We start from the raw sequence: 21,365 nt of genomic DNA on the forward strand, positions 1-21,365 counted from the left end.
AAAATATCACTTAGTGCTTAGCAGTAAAAAGGAATGAACTGCCGATACTATATATGTAACAACACAAATTAATCTCAAAACATACTATTGTATTGAAAGATGTTGGACACAACATGTTTTATTCCATTTACAAGAAACTCTAGAAAAGGCAAAACTAATTTAAAGTGATACAGAGGATCACTGGAGGGAATTGACTGCCAAGCAATACAAAGAAAATCTGGAGGTAATACTCTATATTTTTGAGTAATATTCTTGATTGTGATGGTAGTTACACAGGTGCACACATTTAAAAGTCATAAAATTGTGAACTAATATGAGGTATGTCTTATTAAAAATACTTAAGCTAACTTTTTTTAAAAAATGAAATACAACTCAATAAATGATATTCATACACTTCTCTGGGGCCTATTTTTTGCAGTTTTTTTCTTCCCTTAAAAAAAAAAATCAAGGTCTTACTCTGTCGCCCATGCTAGAGTGCAAAGGCACAATCATGCCTCACTGAAGCCTACACCTCCTGGGCTCAGGTGATTTTCTTATCTCAGCCTCCAGAGTAGCTGAAACTATAGGTGCATTTTGCCACACTCAGGTAATTTTTAAAATTTTTTTATAGAGTCGAGGTCTTACTATGTTGCCCAGGCTGATTTCGAACTCCTGGGCTCAAGCAATTCTCCTGCCTCAGGCTCCCAAAGTGCTGGGAATACAGGTGAGAGCCACTGCGCCTGGCTGCATGCAGTTTTTTCTAAGGTCTTCAGAGACTTTCTAACGGTTACTCAAATAACAAAGACTCAAATAACAAGTGAGACTTAGCAATGAAACAACCAGTTAAAATGTAGACAACTACAACCCTTACCTCAAATGTATATTTTTCTCTATTATTAAAGAGCATTAATATGGTCATCTGGAAAGTAGAGACTTGCAATATGTGCTTCCGTGTATTAGAGCCAGTTACTTGTGCACCTCCAACACCAACTTCAGATCCATCTTCCTATTTAATAAAAATATATAAACAAGATATAATAATCTCCTGGCAACTTTAATAGTATTTTCTGAAACAGATCCTATAATCTCCATTCCCTCCTCAACAAAACTACATAACTTATTCCTATATAAAAAGAAAATCTATTTTTTAAAATGTGTGTATATGTATACTATATACCTATCTATGAATATATATATACTATATACATACATACATACATACATACATGCACACATATAAACTTTTAGAACTGTCCCTTTTTCTCCCTATTATGAACATTTTAATGTATCTGAGCAAGTAATTAATCAACAATTCCCCATATGTACAAATTATTTTAACAGTACACTATGGGATGATAATAACAATGAACTTTTGAAACACCCCTACAGTTATACCACTGCTAAAAATAACAGGTTTAGGCTTCTTTCTGTGTAATCTAATCACAGTAAGAGATTTTTAAGAAATAGTGTGGGGGGGGAACTGCTACTATCAAAGTCTATTCCTGCTCTATGGTTTAAAAGGTACAAAGTAGAACTTTCTGTCTTCAATAATTAATGCATGCATTATGTTTAAAAAATCTACTGTTCTGCTTCATAAACCTTCAAAAGATAACATAGTTACTTAAAAAAAAAATCTCTCCTTTGAATCAAAAACAAGCGATAATTAAAAGCTGAGTTCTGCCAGGCGTCCTGGCTCACCCCTGTAATCCAAGCACTGTGGGAGGTAGAGGTAAGAGTCCAGGGGTTCAAGACCCAGCCTAAGTAACTTGCGAGACCTTGTCTCTACAACAAATCAAAAGATCAGTCAGGCGTTGTGGCGCTTATCTGTAGTTCCAGGTACTTGGAAGACTGAGGTGGAAGCATCACCTGAGCCTAAGCAGGTTGAGGGTGAGGTGCTGTGATCGTGCCACTTACACTCCTGGGTGACACTCTGACTCAAAAAATAAATAAATATAATAAAATAAAAACAATAAAAACTGAGTTATTTAGTTTCCTTTTCCTTCCTACTAACAGTTAAATATATGTGCTAAATATTATTCAACTAAATGAATTATAAAAGACTTTCTCATTTTAGTTAATACAAAGATTAGAATATTTATAGGCATTTTCATCAATACTAAAAAAAAAGCTTTGATGATAGCAGGGATTCATCATATAAAACTAGTAAGATTCTAATTAAAATGTAAAATAAAACTGTTATCTGCTGCCTAGACAATTTGGATATTTTTCTTTAATGTTTTTCTAGAAGACTTTTTAAATTTTTCAATTTTAAGGCAAATAATCATGATTTGATTCATACCAAGTAATAAAAATTAATTACCACCCAATTTTAGATACAAAAAAAGCAATTACTTTTTAAAAATAAAGGCATTCACTGGTACATTACTAATTTTTTAAATGACTGCAGTAACATTTATCCATCTTACAAATCTCAAGTGATAATTTTCCAGGTCTTGATTTATTAGAAAAAGGATTATAGCAGACTGAGAATTTTTAAAAGATGCTCACAGCCTTGTATGCCTTCAAATCAACTTACATTTTACTACTTAAGGCAATACTTTCTCAAAATCTAATCTTATAAATAAATGTAATTATCCTAGTATTATTTATTCCTTAAGGAAGGCTACTGGTATAGCCTTTACACTTTCAAATAAAGTTGTACTTAGTAACTGAGAGAACAGAAGTAATAAATCAAAGTCAATAATTTAACCTTTTAAATGTCGAGAAATAAATAATTTACCCAGGTCAGCATAAATCATAAACCAGTTCTATACACAAAAGTTACTTAGTATGCTCAAACTATCAATATTTACCTTTTTAACTGGTCCATAAAAGGTGGCATTGAGATCTGCAGAACCCATATGATGCTGGAGTGTGAGCTGTCGACCACTGTGTTTGGCTAAGTAGAACCTTCAGCAAATCAAACCAGATTTTAGAGAATCAAACAATTTACATATCTGAAATGATAAACTACAGGATAAACAACCCTTAAAAAACATGTAAAGTGCAGTTTAAAAGTTAAAGAAAACCTTAAGAAGTAAGTCCTTTTTCCAATTTTTTGTGAAAGTAGAAATGGAAGGAAGAAAATGGAAAGAAGGAAGAGCTCCCAGGAAGGGAAGGTGGGAGAAAATGGGGAGAGAGAGGGAGGGAGGAAGGGGGGGGGAGAGAGAGAGAGAGAGAGAGAGACAGAAACAGACAGAGAGAGGGAGAGAGAGACAGAGACAGATAAAGAGAGCACACGCGCACAAACATGCACAAGCATCCTAAGTAACTTAGGTAAATATTACATGATAAAGATAGCCCATTAAATAATTTCTACTGTACACTCTGGCTAGCTTGCTGCTGCTCAGCTTCTGCTATTTACGAGATGACCTTTCTTCATCGTGATCTAAATCAATTTGTCCTAAGCCAGTGGCAGACATCAATAGTACAAATATATTCCTAACTATGCACTAATGTTGAAGAAAGAACATATAAAAAAAAATTCCTCTGAGAAAAGTTTTATGCAACTTAGTCTCACAAATTAAAGTATAAAGAATAAGCTCTCCCTTGTCTGTTGTTTAAAACTTGCACTTTCTTTCTCTTGAATATTTATATTTGTGCTTTTTGTCACTATCCACAATGTGTTTTGTTTTTTTTTAAAGTCTGAGCCACTTAATGGTTCTAGTTCGAGTATAATATCATCCCTTCACTCTTAGAATTCCTTTTCCTTGTCACTTTGCCTTTCCATGGTTTGTATAAAATGAAGATCCTGAAAAATAAACAATTCTGAGAACTCAAAAGATATATGAGCAGTGCCCAAACCAGCAGGATTAGGCAGGCACAACAAACTGGATAGCAGCTATATCAAGATCTCTTAGACTAAGGTATCTTTGTGTGCTATATCTAAAAGGTCACACTGATTCAACATTAGCATAAGGATCATGGAAGGATGACCAGGATAAAGTAGAACTGTCCACCCATAGGATTATGTTAACTGTGGTAGGGGAGGCATCATAGAACATTCATGGATTAAACATCTGGCAAATTGCTTTCCTGAAAACAGTCTATGTTCTAAAAGACAAAGAGCTAGTTTTTTAAAAAAATTTTTTGTTTAACTGATGAAGATTCAAATCAGTCCTATGTTAGTTCTCATGATTTAAAACAAAAGCAACTGGCTACAGTAATGTAAAGAAGACAGTTGGAACTGCACCAGAATACGTAAGACTTTTAAGCTAAATTGTGTTACTCTACCTTATAAAAATACATTTCAATATACTAAATACTCAACAAAGATCCAGGATATAGAGTATTTAAAAATATATTTCTCTTGGATCAGCACCAAAAATATCTTTAGTTTCTGCACAACCATATTAGATTTTTAAGGAAAGGCAAGTTAAAATTATTTCTGATAAAAATTACAAGCTCCACAGAAATCATCAAAGATAAACCCAAAACAACTTCTAAAAACATTTTGACATTAATGTCAGGCAATTCACTTGGAAGAACATCATAATGAGCATCACGGAATTTTCCGTAGTAAGATGCTTGATGTCAAGTTTGTATATGAGAATAATTTACATCTCACAAAAAAGAGGCACTGGAACTTAGAAACTTAAGAATAATTCCTAGAACCATTAAGACTGAGGTGAAGAATTTGTACAGCTTCCCACAATTTCAAAGTAGTAGTGGTAGATACTTGTACTCCTGGCAATATTAAGCAGTTTCTTCCAAGTTGTTTTTCAGAACTGGTGGAATATAATGATTTACCAGAAGTTCTAGGGTATCTTTGCTGTCTCTGATCCTAGCAGTAAGATGCAAGGGGGTCAAGTGGCCTTTTCTTTGGACATTGATATCTACATCATGCTGAAGAAACAAGGAAGCCACTCTGGTATTATTCCACTTACAAGCAATGTGCAAGGGTGTCCAGCCATCACAGTCACTGCATAAACATCTGCACCTCATATAATCAGCTCACGAACAATATCTAAGTGTCCATTGCAGGCTGCTTGATGAAGAGGAGTATACTCATCTCAACCCTAGTGTTCACATGAGTGACCTTTTCAGAAAGTAGTACCCACACTGTAGCAAGCAGATTACTTTCAACAGCCCAAAGAAGTCATTTGCTTAGAACTTTTCTCATTTTTTTTCTTTGCAAGTAATACCACTCTATTTTTTTAAAATCTTGCTCCACATCCTCATCAAAACTGCCTTCCCAGAGACTTTGAGTATCAGTGGGAATAAGGTGTCCAAGTGTTTTCAACAATCTGGTTAAAGTGTTCAGAAAAGTTAAAGGAATTCTCTGGGTCTGGTTTTCCAGCATCATTTACTTTCTCCTTTTCCATTTTTTACTACTTTTCTAAGTAAAAAGCATTTCAAATGCCAGAGTAAAAATAACCTTTCTAGAGATAAATTATGTCTGTCTTACTTTATTCATCAAGATCTTATATGGGGGAGAGGGTGGAAGGTGGAAATAACCACCAGGATTTTGAACATGAGGTAAAAAATGGAGTACTGTCCAGTCATCCTCAATGAGGGACACTACTAATGCTCCTAATTATTTCAATTCTGAATAATGTTTGTACTTAGAAATATAGCATTGAGGTTTACCTTCTGAATATTTCAAAAGCATGTCTTGGTGCTGGTGGGATGTTGCACTTTGGTGTGGCTGACTGAGTGGGCCAATATCCTGTCGTGAGCACCCGGACTGTGAGATCAACACCACCTAAAGATACCTATATAAAACAGAAAGAGATATTCCCCCCAAATCAACTAGGATTTGTTATATGTTCTGTTTAGATGATGTGTTAGATTTACCAAAGTAGTTACCTCCATGTTCAACATCTAGTAAATAAAACAGATTGTCTTCCAAATTTTAACTATACTAGCAGGTAGTTATAATTATTGCTTAAGATGTTAACTTAAAAACACCTACCAAAAGATAGTACTTAGCATGTAAACCAAATCTAACTGGTCACTGAGAGCTGAAAAGTTTGGCCTTTTTAGATAAAATGTCAATGAGTCATGTACATTTTACAGAAAATTCTAGGGTAATATCTTTCATCTCAGTTTTTAAATATCCTCACCATCTTAACATATAAATGACATTATTTCTAATATCCCATCCCATATTTCAACTATATCGAGCCAAGCATTTATGTTTTAACATGTAACTCACATTCTAAAAACCTGCCTAGGACACTGCAAATCCAGTGCTACAGAGCAGATGCTCTACAAATATCTGTACAATGAATGACTGCTTCTATGCAAGCATCATTGTCACAATTAAGATATTTTATTCTTTTAAACCAATTAAAATCTTTAAAAAACTAACAATAAAGCACATCAATGAAAACTTAAAGGTGAAATATTATCTTTATGACTGACAGTCACAAGTTATTATAAACCATTATTTCATTTTTATCTAACCTCAGTGATTTAGTAGCATAGATTTTTAAAGGGTAGGAGATGAGTTTATAAATTTCAAGAAGCATTCCAAACTCGAATTTCTTCACTAGTATCCACTAAATGATCACTCCACTTATAAGAAATCGAAAGTAGAAATCTTAGAAGATATACTGAAGAGAGGATCAGAGCGGAGATTCCTAGATGATGTGCCAGGGGAGGCAGAGAATTGTCTGTACATTTCCAAGTTGGTGTTTGGGTGATGGGGTTACAACTCGGTCACTCCATCCAGCCCTTATCAATATGCATCTACCCTAATCTTCCCTCTAGCTCTCAGTGTATAACATTAGTGGATGAAAAAAATTATTACATAAAAAATTACATGAAAATATTATATCAGTGTACTAAGTACAAATCTCTAAACAATCGAAAAAAGAATGAAAAAAATCCTAGAATACTCATTATTCAGTTCCTGCTCACCAAAATTTCCATTCATCACAGACTTGCATCTTTCCTGCTCTCAGTCCTTCTCCACTGTAAGCACTGATATTTGAGGCAAATAATAAACTATTTACAGTGGGGTCAGAATGTCTTCATGTATATAAACGCCCATTCTACAGAATTTGGTATTTTCACATACCTTGTTTGTGATGGGACTGTGAGACCAGTAGAAGTGATGATCTCATATTTAAATATCAAAGGAAAGACCTCCAAATTTGTTAATGGCTGTGATACATCTTAACTACAGAGTGGTATGTGGTCACTTAGAGAGAAAATTTTAAAAACTTTTTAACTATGGAATTCTCTAAACTTAAGGTTAAGATAAAGTTGAAAAATAGACTAAAAAAAAAATTCTGAATTTCATTAAATCCTCACCATACCCCATCAGACTCTGAAGCCATAAAAGTTCCAGCTCACCAACTTCTGGGAGTCACAGTACAAAATACATTTCTAACACACTAATTTCTGTGTTTTTATAGTCTCAGTTCACTCTCCCAGTACAAAACACATTTCTAAACACTGTGTTTTTATAGTCTCAGTCCACCCTTAAGATGACGTATGCTAACCTTACAGAAGAGATGAGAATATTAATGTACAGGAAGGTCACCTAACTATCCCAAGATTACATCATCCTGGGGTAAAGTGAAGAGTACTGAAACTCAGTAATCTTGCCTCAGTCCAGTAGAATTATTCTATTTATTAAATTTTCAGAGTATTCCATTCCTTCAAGTGGGGAAAATAAACCAAATTTTATAATAAAAAAGTTTTAGCCTAAATACAGTTAGAAAAAGAGGTAATATGGGGGAAAATAATTTTTAAGGTACTCACAGACAATATGCATGTTGTCACTAATGACAATTAAAGAAATGACTGTTATCTGCTAAACAGATGAAAATGCCCATTACAGAAGACTTTACATAATATATAAATAGAAATTAATGCCAACTCTTACCCCAGTTGCCTGTAGATGTTGCCTAAATTCATCCATAGTTGTGTTTGAGATGCTCATATCCCTAAACATTCCTTCCAGTTTTGATGTGAACTGACACCCACATTCAGTCTGTGTAGGAAAAACACAAATAAATGGTGAATTTTTCTAGGAGAAAAAAGGGAAGGAATAAACTATTGCCATCTCTGATAATCTCCTTTATAAATCTAATAGTTGTGCTATGTCTGCAGTTACCAAACTGGAGGATTTTATTTTAAAATACAGAATTCGACTCTTTCAGAAATTCTAATACATCCCATGGAAGGCAGGGTCTAGAACAAGCACCTCAGGTGACTCAGGTACAGGTATTCTAAGGACAACACTTTGTGAAACAGATCTATATGGTAATGTTTTTATTGTTTCCCTTTTACTAATCCTCCCCAGACCTCTTACTTCTGCCATACCAACAGAAATTCCAGTGAACACTGAATGCCCCAGAACTTAAACAAATGTAAGTATATCCTGCGCCCTGCTTGAAAGCAATCTACCTTTATTTATTTTTAGAAATAAACATTTAAGCCGGGCTCGGTGGCTCAGCCTGTAATTCCACGCTTCGGGAGGCTGAGGTGAGTGGATTGCCTGAGCCTGAGGGTTCGAGACCCGTCTAGGCAACTTGGTGAGACCACATCTTTACAATAAATCAAAAAATCAGCCAGGTGTGGTAGCATGCGCTGTAGTTCCAGCTACTTGGAAGGCTGAGGCAGAAGGATCGCTGGAGCCCAGCAGGTCGAGGCTGCAGTGACTGGGAGCAGCCACTGCACTCCAGTCTGGGCTACAGAGTGAGACCCCAAGTCAAAAAAAAAAAGAAAAGAATAAACATTTAAAATCAAGCAAATAATGTCCAATCACATGCTGTCAGTGTACAATCACGTGCTAAACATTAGATAGGTGCACTCCCATCTCACAAACACTTTACCTTTAACTTGGATATCATGTTTTTTTCAGAGTCATCAGAAACACTTTTATTTGTGAGAAGTCTTCTTGCCAAGTGTTGTTTATAATAGCGTTCAAAGACATCTTTTTCTTGCATAAATCTAAAAAGGACCATTGCCTTATCCAATATTGTTTCTACTTCTTGTTCTGTTAGCTGCAAAATTAATTAAATACGATTTAGCAATTACCCAATTTTAGCTCTACAAAGACCACCACAGTTCATCTACAGTTTAAAAATACTACTGTTTGAAAACAAACATAGATATCTGGTTGACATACATCAGAAGAAGGGATATGGTTTAAGAAAGTGCCTCCTACTTCCCATAGTAGTATAATTCTTACACCCTCATCTAGCACAGCATTAATGAGGGGCTGTTGTGGAATTCCATTCCCTAGAGAGCTACCACTGAAATGGAGGCATGAGGTAATATAGGGTTGGATTAAGGGATGACTGAGAACAGATAAAATGAAATTTTAGTCACAAAGAGGAATATTTTAATGAAACCTTTGTATAATATTTAGGCAGAAACTTACATAGCCAAAAGACAGATCTTTTCATTTAAGTTCATTCAAAACCTAAATTTTGCAAACAGAAGGTAATAATTTGTTATAATCCAAACAGTAAAAAGGCTATTTGCCCTTACTTTTAAATAAGGGCAATATAATTCTGTGGCAGGCTGTAGTAAGCTATGTTTAGAAAAATGGAAGACTACATGAATGTGTAAGTAATAGTCTTTTCTATTCTGTGCATCCTTAGTGATCTTGCTTTCTTATTACAGATAAGCCTATAAAACCACTTGTGTACCTATTCCTGACTTGTACCCTACATCCTTACAATTAAAAAAAAAAAAAGAAAAGAAACGTGTGACCATTTGGTGCTTTTCCCTTTTGTCACACAAATTCCAAGATTAAGACAAAAGAGACCAACTCACATGTGATCAAAACATGCTTAAGTTGATTTTCTGTGTTGTAGTGAGCTCCCTAGGTCCCTGAGATATCATAAAGGCTTGTAACTGAGCTTCAGTATATGCTTTCAAACTATTTTCTGAGAGCTATACTTCTATCTATGCCTTCAAATTCTTGGCATTCAAATATCATTTGATATATAACTTCCAGAACCAGATGAGAGCAAGCAACATTCTGTACTACTAGAAAGTTGCTTTATGGTTCTTTGTTATCTACAACATACCAAAATGCCAAGTACTTTTGAGCATGTTAAATATTTTAAACAATACTTTTTAATAGATCATAGCACAAATTTAAGCACAGCAAAGACTTATGCATAATTTTACATCTACAGAATATCCTATTTTATATATTATTTTATATCTATAAATAAAATTACATGTATTTTCAGTTGCCTTACTACTTACCCCTTTGACTCCCTTTTTCAGTTTATCATCAATAAATAATGAGAGGTATTCGGGAGACCTGGAGTTGAGGTTGAGAAAATACTCAAAGTCACCCGCAATAGTTTGTTTAAAAAGCCGGTCATTATTGAACGATTCCTGCAGGAAGCGATCAAACCTACTCTTCAGATCCAATAAGCCCTTACAATAAAAACAGAAAAATTTAGGATATATTATAATAATGTTTCCACAAATAATACACTATGACCATGTATATTTATCTTAACTTTGCTGGCAATAAATGTATAAATTCATTTTTAAACTTACAGATTCTATGTTATTTTCAAGCCTATATCTAAGCCCTTATTAAAAATGTTAGTGATGAGAAAAATATCCTTTCATATAGTATGTATTACTAAAGAACCTCCTGATTCTCCTCATTCTCCTGTCTTGAACAAATAGGTTACCCAGAGAAAAAATTAACTTTAAAAATGCACAAAAACTTGAGGCATAATTTATTCATAATACTGTATGAAAACAAAACATTTTGAAACGAAATGTACTTAACTTTAACAGTTATTTTTTCTAACATACTGAAGCTTAAAAACATGAAGGTGTACCAACTAATAATTCACATTCACTACTAAGACTATTTAAATAAGGTCATCATCACTGAGATTAATAAATGAAAAGAAGCAGCTGAGTTTGGCATCCTGATATAAATATGTACACTTTGCAAAACTCCAAAATAATTAAGGCAATTACACACATTAATTTACTACTGGGATAATGAAGTTGAAAGTACATAATACACAGTTTGATAAAAGTAATCTTTTTAGTTCTTGTCAACTTGAAGAGAATCTTCTGGGTTTACTTACCTGGATATAGTCAACAGGATTCTTTCCTTCTCCTTCCTCAGAAACAAGGGCTTTACCTTGCTCCCTCAAATAGGAACTCATACACTCACACATCGTTTTCAAGCCATTTGGCACACGACTAAATAACTTGTACATGCATGCAAGATCTAAAATCAGAAAAAAAAAAAACAAATTGGCTATATTAAAGATTTTTTTTTGAAAAGTAAATCTGTATTCATGCTATAATACTTAGAGAAGCTTATTCCTCTATTACCACCATTTGCCAACCATATGGCTATTATAAAAATTAAGAAAAAAATTAGCCCAGTTAACGGTTGTTTATTGTAACTTTTAGAACTTATAGAATACAGCTTTGAAAGCATCAATGAGAAATCCTAGAAAATTAATTTATATGGAAGAGAAGATGCTCAAACAGCATAACAAATAACGTCACCAAAAATGACAATTGTGGTTTTGAGTTTGTGTATAATTTTCCTATAATCCTAAAGTAGAACGTACTGATACCACAAAATGTCTACAAAAAGAATTAACTCTAATTATGGTGTAATTGGTAGCTACTATAATAAGAAAAAAATTTAAAAACTAAAGTAAGGGTATTTCCAAGCACTGCTATCTTAAAAGTTTAACTGACAACCACGACAATAAATCAAATGAAATATAACACAATTTACTTTATTACACCTCATGGTAAAGTTTTTATGAAATTTGTAATATAAATACCTATTTCTCAATATTTTCCTCAGAGCAATACCTAATATTTCCCAAGTGGTATCCTAAGCCAGAGTCTATATTTTAAAATTGGTATATCTCACTGTACTTTTTGAATTTAGAACAAAACTCTGAACCTCATCCATTTTTTGCAAAACAAAAATGTGGATTTAAAATACTACTTTTTCGTATGTCTAGTGTTTCTTAAAAATAACAACTTACTGGGAAAATATAGTGTCAGAACTTTACAATGATAATAAAAAAAGTTTTACAATCAATAACATTAGAACAACAGTTTCTAAATCAGTGGTTGATCAATTTTTTTCTATAAAGTGTCAGATAGTAAAGATTTCAGATTGTGGGCCATTCAGTTTTTGACTCAACTACTCAACTTTATCATTGTAGCAACAAAGCAAGATTTGGTGAACAGGCCCTAAAAACTGCCTATCCTGGTCTGTATTTATAAGAGCAATTTAGAGCTTAAAACTACGCTGGGAGTGGTGGTTCATACTTTTAATGCCAGAACGCTGGGAGTCTGAGGCAGCAAGTATCACCTGAGCCCAGGAGTTCAAGACCCGCATGGACAACATAATAAGATACCCATCTCTACAAAAAATTTAAAATTTATTGAGACCATAGTCCCAGTTACTCAGGAAGCTAAGGTGGGAAGACCACTTGAGCCCAGGAGTTCAAGGCTACAGAAAGTTATAATCGTGTCACTGCCTGAGTGACAGCGAGATTCTGTCTCTAAAAAAATAAAAATAAAAATTTACTTCAAAAAAATTTATAAAGTTGTATGTATTTTTAAAACACTTAGAAGCAAGTTTTACAAAACAGACCTCTAAAATTTGTTTCAGTAACTTTTAACAGCAAATTTTATGAACAATAAGTTTCCATTAACAATATACACCCATAGTAACCTACACAAGGCAAGTCATATAGCTTCCCACATACTTGGCATATTACAACCAAATTTCCCATATTAAAAACCGGTATTACAAAGCTAGGCACAGTGGCTCATGCCTATAACCCCAAATACCTCTAACAAAATGATTCCCAATTTGTTCACTTCTATGTTGCTAAAACTTTTGTTTAGATACTAGATGTTTTACATCTAGTTGCATGTAAACTAATACGATTGAACTCACTGTCTTTAAATGTATGGGGTAGCAGGGAATGAAAGAGTAAATAAAAATTATTTGGTATTCAAAAATTAAATATCCTTTCTGTAAACACTTAGTAAAAAAATAACAATGAGATATCATTTGAACTTAATTTCATAGTACTATCTGCATGTAATAACCAATCCAATTCATCCTTAACTCAAAGTAAGAGAATTGTTTTCTGCTTTCTGATGGATGAGAATTTGGGGGCACAGTTAAGTTGCATCTCTGACATAGTCTTAATGAGAGCAACCTTCTTCCAAGTTCAACTTTTTTCCAAGAGCAGGGCCTACCAAAGTGAAGACATTTTGCTACTAAATTTCTAGTGAAAAGTCAGGAAAATTGAAGCCAGAATTTTAAGATTCAATTTAGAATCAAAGATAGTTGCTATCTTGCTGAAAACATTAAGTACTAAATAAATAAGAACTATGGTAAATAGTTATTCTGATATTCCTTCATTCATGTACTTAACTGAGGGCTTGCCATGTTGGGCATACTTAACACCTTTAACACAAGTTTCCACGCAGGTTATAGAGATACTGTAATCTAGGCATGACCTCTCCATCAAACATTCCTAGCCCTTAATCTCCACAACCTCTCCATCAAACATTCCTAGCCCTTAATCTCCTGTCTATTTAATCATCTTTCCTTCCCTACATCCCCCCAAAGTAGGTAAGAAAACATTAACTCGATACCTAAACAACATATTACATAATTTATCAATATTGATTTTGTTTAAGCAGAGGAAAATGCTTTATGTCAATTCCTAGTCTTTCGGGGACCATATATATCAGAGGTCATCAAACTAGAGCCCGTGGGCCAAATACAGCCTGCCACCTGTTTTTGTATAGCTCATAAATTAAGGATGAATTTCACACTTTTAAATGGTTGGGGGGGAAAAAAGAATAATATTTAGTGACACAGGAAATTATATGAAATTGAAATTTCAGGGCCTCTTAACTAAAGTTTTAAAGAATCATAGTCAAGTTTATTCATTTGTGTCATTGTCTATGGCTACTTTCTCACTATGACAACAGAGATGAGTAGCTTACTACATTACCCACCACCTAAAATGTTTACTATCTGGCCCTTTACCAAAAAAAGTTTGCCAACTTCTGACTTAAAACTTAATTTTAGAGAACATGGCAAACATACTAGAAGATGGCTTTTGTTTCATTTATTTTGCTTTTGCAAAAAATTTAAAAAGTTTAACAGAAGAGTCTTTTAAAAAGGAAATTTCTCTGGTTTTTAAAAATCAAATTTACATACAACTTTTCAGGAACTTATCATATGTTCAGAAATATATCAATTTTAAAACACAAGGCAAGGATTTCACTAGAGATAAACATGGATCTCTTCCTACTACCTTTCTTTTCCCTCTTCTTGCACACTCTTCTCTTTATAATTCTCCTTTACAAAACTTTTTCCATTCCCTACCTACAACAGGCAATATGTATTTATTTTATTAAAAGTGGCTAAAATATTGCTAAGATTTCATGTAGGAAGCAGAAGAACAAAAGTAACTATGCTTATTTATTTTTAAAAAATATATAACTGGTAAAGTGAAAGTTTAAAACAAAGAATCAGAAATTAACAATGAGGACAACATGATTATTGTTCTTTTACTGATAATTTCTTCTGGGATACTTCTTATGAATGTCTTTTTCAGGAAAATAAAGATAAGTAGTCATAAAGAATAACTGCTATAGTTATCGCAAAAATACTTTTACGCAATTCTCTTTTTTCAGCCTACAACTTTAGAGGAGTTCCTAAAACCAATCTACTAACTAAATATATCAATAGGGAAGACAAATATTTTTGCATTTTCAGCACCCTTATCACAATTAAATCCCTAAGGGAAGTCTATAAAAATCTTAAGACGGAAACCTCAGATTTTAAAAGAATCACAAAAACTATAAGAGAGTAGTAGGAATAAAGAGAGCCCAAATCCTCCAGTACATAGAAACAAAGTATGGGAATGGATAATAAACTATTTGGCCTCACTAATAGTATTAAACCTCTTATCTTCTGAATTAAGAAAAAAACAGAGTAAGAAACCTTAAAAAACAGGAAATGCTCAATTCATCAGAAATATCTAGAAGCTTCATTAATAAAATAGTGTAAACCTTTATTATTAAATTTCATCAAAGTAACAATGGGGATAAATTAATGATACACACCACAACTTCTTGAAAACTGACATTCATAATCTGCTTTAATTGTAGGAGGATAAAAAATTGACAAGGTAGCATAAGAATTTAATTGTTTTTCAATTGATAACACTTACCTTCTGTTTTTCCATTTTTCAACATATGTACTAGCCCAGAATTCTCCATTTCTACTATAGTCTTCATGTGCTTAGAAATGAGTTCCCTCTCAACCACCTTTACGATTGGCTCTTCGGTGGATTTGTCAAGGCAGTGCATCACCCGTTCTATTTCTTCATTGATTCTAGCTTCTACTTTCTTTATATATACTGAAGCACTGTTTTCTGCTAAAAATTTCTGGCTTTCCATCTGCAATTAGAAAGCATGATTTTTTTTTCTTTAATGCAGAAGGAAAATGAATCTTTGCTTTTAACTAGAATTCTAGAGTGTTTATTACAAATCAACCTAAATAACATAAGGACTACTAACATTTTATGTAACTTCTCATTATAAAGACTGATATAGTCTGAATTATAGTCTTTAAAGTATTTATTTACAAAATACAAAGTTAAAACATTATCTGTATGTAGAGTTTTTCAAACCATATCAATGTACTACAATAGCAGAAAAAGCAAATACATGCCAGTGAGGGTCAAAGGTACATGATAGAAGCATCTGACCACAAGTGAGAGTAGAAAGTTATTCTTTGATTTGTTTTAATGTAAAATTGTAAGTAGAAAGATTCATCATGTTTATTATGAGCTTTGCTAGCATACTGCTGGTTACTAAAGTCCTCCTTCTACCTTACTCACTGTCTCAAAGGAGTATATGTATATACTGAAGTCTGAGAAATAGAGCTTTTAAGTAAACTATTAATCGTCTGCTAACACCTGCCTTACAGAAGTTCCCCCAAATACAAATGCTATCTCACTTGATTTTAACATCTGATGGTAGCATTAATGACAATATTTTTAAAAATCATATAATAGAAGATATGCTTACAAACGATATATAAAATTGAATAACATATCTCACTTTCTTAATAATAATAAAGTTCCTAAGAATTGACATTAACAAACCAAACAAGAATCTTGGTGAAACCATCTCTCCACTCACTATTAAAAAGAGTAAATCTGCTGAGTACAGTGACTCATTCCTGTAACCCCAGCACTTAGCTACTTGAGAGGCTGAGGTGGAAGGATCACCTGAGCCCAGGAGTCAGAAGCCGTGGTGAGCTGTGATCAAGCTGTGATTTGCCAGGGTGACAGAGTGCTTATACACACATGCACAAATATATCACTACAGCACATTTTTGGAATCTTGATTTATAAATAATTTATCTTCTATTAATATTTACATACCATAACAAAGGAAATTAAAATTAATGCAAAGTCAAAAATATTATCAATAATATCTACAACTAGTTGACATATTGGAAAATAAAGACTGTTTCTACATTATAAATTAATAATTCATAAACCATGATCCAGGCTCACCAGTGCAGGCCACAAAGGTATTCCTGATGGGCTATAAACTGATGTGGGGGTGGAGGGGGGCGGCTAGCAAGTTCATTCTTTGTCTCTCATGAACGACCCACTGAATGATTAAGAGTTATAATTTTGTATTTAAGTATTTTTTTTTAAAGCATATTATTGGAGTAAAAATTTTAAATTAAGATTCTACTAAGGCATTTGTTTGGCAACACTACAAGATTCCTGTTACCTGCTCACATAGTTGTAGCTTTTGGGAAGAATGCCTAGCTATCATTATGTTATAAACACTGTCGTATGATCTCAGTACTCAGTTTCATCATTTCATTACAGATGAATACTAGATTGAGCTTCACTTTTAGCAAATTACTTGGTTTGCAGTTGTATAAACTGCTGCAAATCTGTATGAACTGTAGTCACTGACCTACCATTTTTTAATCAACAAACTTTAAGGTAAATATGCAATATGGAGTTATGCATATTCCTATGTATATTTTACTAGTAAGTTATATTACAAAAAGCCTGTGTAGTGAGACTCCGTTGGTGGTGTGTGCTGCCTGTGATTTATGGTACTTAAATAATCTACAACATATACAATAAAATGGCCAGATATGCTGGCTCATGCAAGTAATCCCAGCACTTTGGGAGGCCAAAGTGTTTTGCTTGAGCCCAGGAGCTCGAGATCAGTTAGGCAAAATAGAAAGAGCTCATCTCTATAAGAAAAATCAAAACTTCAGCTGGGTGTGGGGACATATGCTTGTCGTCCCAGCTACTTGGGAGACTGAGACAAGAGGATCACAGGAGTTTGAGGCTGTGGAGAGCCATGATCAGTCTACCATACCCTAGCCTGGGTGAAAGAGTGAGACCCTGACTCAAATTAAAAATAAAAAAAAGTTTAAAAAATAAATAAATGCATGCATACATACACACACACACACACAAAATATATATATATATATTAGTGTTATATCTATATTTTAATATAGTATATGTAATATATTAAAATATATAGTAAAATGTTAAGGATATTTCTAAGTTTATAAGTTTTATAACATACAGTGGACCCTCAAACAACACAAATTTGAACTGCACTGGTCCATTTATATGTGGATTTTCTTCCACCTGTTACCCCTGAGATAGCAAGACCAACCTCTCCCCCTCAAGGATGAAGACCTTCATGATGATTCACTTCTACTTAATAAATAGCAAATATATTTTTCTCTTTCTTATGATGTTTTCAGTAACATTTTCTTTTCTCCAACTTACTTTATTGCAAGAATACAGTATAAACAGTACATATAACATACAAAATATGTGTTAATTGATTGTTTATGTTACTGGTAAAGTTTTAGGTCAACAGTAGGCCATTAGCAGTTATGTTCTGGGAGAGTCAAAAAATTATATGTGAACTTGTGACTGCACAATGGAGTAGGCGCCCCTAACCCCACACTGTTCAAGGGTTAACTATATGTTAAAAATCATGTGCCTAAGTTTAAACTCTTCCATTTGTTATCAATGAGTTGCTTAACTGGAATGGGAGGTAGGTGTGTTGAAGGGCATTTTTTGCATACTCCCTCCTTTAATGGACCTCAGTCAAAAAAGATCAAAATAGTCAAATTAGTAACTATACTAAATAGCATTAAGAATACCTTAAAACATCATTTATTTACATCTTCACTGATTACCTGAAAAAATTCTGCAGACATCTCCAGAAAAGGAGCCTCAAAATCTTCTTCATAGACTGATCTTCCTTCGAGACCTAAAATCATTAACATCTGGCAAGCATTTCTTATTGCGCCTCTGTCAAAAAAGTTAAATCACTTCATAATTAAATTACATTAAAGATTCATATAAAATGCAAAAGAAGTAGGTAAAAATACCTTCAGAACATTTAACTTTTATCAAAGTGACCAATCTCCCATAAGCCACTCATGTATAACATAAGGATTTTTAATTGGAAAGCATATCTTGACTACACAATTGTTTAGTTCAAGTTGTTCTTACTCTGTTATAACCTAAAAGTTTTGAATAAAATTAAAATATCTAAATATGTCTATGTATTTAAAAACACAGAGAGGCTGTTTATCTGGAAAGTGGGGAGGGAAGGAAGGAGGAAGGAAGACAGATTAAGTTAGGATTGTATGACCAGACATAGGTACAACATACAGCTATTCCTATACAATACAATTTTTTGCACTAAATGGCTTTTGGGCAATCCTGATTAACCACCAAAGCTGAAATAAAAAGGATTTTACAATTCTTCACCTAACAGTTGTTCTGAAAACAGAGAAAGCCAATCTTACAAGTCACTCTAGCTTTAGCATAACAAAACTGGCACTGCAATCATGTTAGAAAGGTGGACAGTGTATAGCTTAGAAGGGATTTAGAAGTTCTTAGTCACTTTAGACTATGTTCAATATTCTTCTTCAAAAATGTTAAGAATGAAGGGCTAGACAAAAGTCCTTAAAAAAGAAAAAAACCAAGAAAAGAAAGAAAATTGTCATACTGAAATTAAAAAAAAAAAAAAAAATGCCAGCATGAAAAATCAAAAGAGAAGACTAATGGCTGATTTTTTTTAAGTACATAAAATAAATGCTTAGGATAGTCTCTTCTAAAAATATAAGAGATGTGTGCTTTCAAATTAAATTCTATGATCACACCACTGCACTCCAGCCTGGGCAATAGAATGTGATCCCGCCTCTAAATCAATCAATCAATCAGTTAATTAACTTAAAAAAATAAATTCTAGGTAACTTTGCTAACTGTGATACAAAGTTTCTGAGGATTGTTATAATGCGTTGGACATTCAAACTTTTATTTAACAAAACTATGAGAGTTAATCAGTTCTCAAGATATAACCACTAAAAACAAAATCAGAAGAGTAAAAAGATAAATTATACCTGTCTACAACTTCTCCTTTCCGCTCTCTTGCAATCATATCTAATAGAGTTTGCCGTAGATGATCCCTAATACACCCATAACGTACAACTTGATCTCGAAAAATAATTAATCCCAAATTGTAGACATTCTCCACATTATTTTGTTGTACATACACACGGTCCTGCAGTTAAAACAAAACCATATAAGAACAATTCTTATGAACATAAAAATAATTATTGTAAGCTACAATAACAAGTAAAGAAAATAAAATTCCAAAAGCAGTCATTTTTCAGATAAGAACACCTCAAACTATATTAAGCAACATGGCATTTTCTAGCATCTTCCAAGTTTATATAAACAAATTTTTAAAATTTAAAATGGTCACTAAAACAAATTAATGGCTATAGATAGCTGCCCATTTATGTACCCCCCCCACAAAAAAAAGAGAGAGGAAAGAAAGCATCACACTGAGAGACAAGAAAACAGAGAAGCAAGAGGCAGATTATACTTTCCCCCCAAAGCTATACCATGCCTAAACACAGTTCTTTCTTAAATACTGTACTTGAAGATCATATTCTTTGAAATACAATTGAGAGTTGAATGAAATATAGATCCATATGACTTAAGTTGACTGTTACTAGTAAATATTAAAAGGCTCTAATATATACAATAGAGCAGTATTAAGTATTACATAATAAAAACACCTCTAGTGAATGTCACTTCAGATTATTTACTGGCAATTATTTTACTTTCAAGTTCTTACTAACATGATTATGGTATCTCACTTTATAGTGCACAGACAACTTAGAATTATTGGCTATAAAAGTCCAACTTCTTGTATTATCTGAAAATCCATATTTACACCAAAATACATTGAAATAAAACTGCTTTTAGTACACAGAAAGATTAGTGGTATAATTCCTTTCTGTTCTCAACAAGGATCTCTCTAGGTTTTTGTGGGTCTGTAAATCTTCTAAAATTATTAAATTATTATGTGTTTGTTCACACATAAGTACTTTGGAAAGTTAGCACAAAGCATTCACCAGATTCTTAAAGGTATCTATAATCGAAAAGCTAATAACCACTGCAAACAGTGATCTTTGCATTTTTTAGAAACACTGAATTATATATAAACTTAAATAATTACAAATAACATCAAACCAACTATAAGGTGAATATGTACATACCATATGTTCTACCATATTAACATCGTAACTGGTATGGTATTGTTCAACGTTCCAAACAATTTTTATTAAATTTACTATATGCAACCCTTACTTCTCATGACATTATTCCTCCAACCTTCTCCTTTCATTCATCTTATACAACAGTACACACCTAAAGGCCATAGAAAATTTATTCTTTCATCAGCATCTTCGGTGCTCACATCTCTACATTATATATAATAGCATATGCTCACATTTTTTGATCTTGACATCAACTTTTGTGAGTTCAAAATTTTCATTCATTACTTTGATAAATTCTCAAGATCTTAAATTCCATGTTTCCCTCTGACTGCATTTCTCCTTTCTTTTGATGGCACCTATTCTTTCTAAACCTCCTCTTTACTCTCATTGTAACCTCCAGACCCAGCTCTTTCCTACTGTTATTCTAATCCTGCTTTTGGCAAAAAACAATACGTATACAATGAAAACTGACAAAAATCTAATTTAAAAGCAATAAGAATTCCAGTTTTTATAAAAATAATCACTCCTATTATTGCTTAAACTAACTATTTTACACATTTCATTTTTATAGTTTCTCTGGTACAGAAAAGCACCATATACAGGAAAATACCTCTTAGCTAATGCGATCAAAAACAGCATCTGGTTGGTTAACTAGAAAAAGGTAGCAAAACGGGGAAACAAACATATACACACACACACACCTTAAATATTTTAATTTAAAACACATAAATGCTCATTCAGGTATCAAGACTTTCTCTGAACATGGATCCTTAATTGG

The 21,365-nt window shown here is 33.1% G+C and overlaps 1 protein-coding gene and 1 pseudogene across 1 annotated transcript in view; both read right to left on the bottom strand.

Moving 5' to 3' along the window:
- Positions 1 to 21,365, bottom strand: part of CUL3 (cullin 3) — a 90,235-nt gene that overhangs the window by 19,317 nt on the left and 49,553 nt on the right. Inside the window, exons 4-13 of the mRNA XM_008059902.2 lie at positions 19,421 to 19,581; positions 18,206 to 18,320; positions 15,171 to 15,399; positions 11,013 to 11,158; positions 10,159 to 10,335; positions 8,769 to 8,939; positions 7,817 to 7,924; positions 5,569 to 5,693; positions 2,793 to 2,889; positions 851 to 985 (exon numbers count right to left, since the gene is read on the bottom strand). Coding sequence (XP_008058093.1) covers positions 851 to 985; positions 2,793 to 2,889; positions 5,569 to 5,693; positions 7,817 to 7,924; positions 8,769 to 8,939; positions 10,159 to 10,335; positions 11,013 to 11,158; positions 15,171 to 15,399; positions 18,206 to 18,320; positions 19,421 to 19,581 — 1,464 coding nt within the window. The remainder of the gene's footprint in view (positions 1 to 850; positions 986 to 2,792; positions 2,890 to 5,568; positions 5,694 to 7,816; positions 7,925 to 8,768; positions 8,940 to 10,158; positions 10,336 to 11,012; positions 11,159 to 15,170; positions 15,400 to 18,205; positions 18,321 to 19,420; positions 19,582 to 21,365) is intronic.
- LOC103262267 lies at positions 4,596 to 5,303 on the bottom strand (annotated as a pseudogene).

Source organism: Carlito syrichta, unplaced genomic scaffold (genome assembly GCF_000164805.1).
Source record: "Carlito syrichta isolate Samal-C Ts95f unplaced genomic scaffold, Tarsius_syrichta-2.0.1 Scaffold92196, whole genome shotgun sequence".
NCBI lineage: Eukaryota > Metazoa > Chordata > Mammalia > Primates > Tarsiidae > Carlito > Carlito syrichta.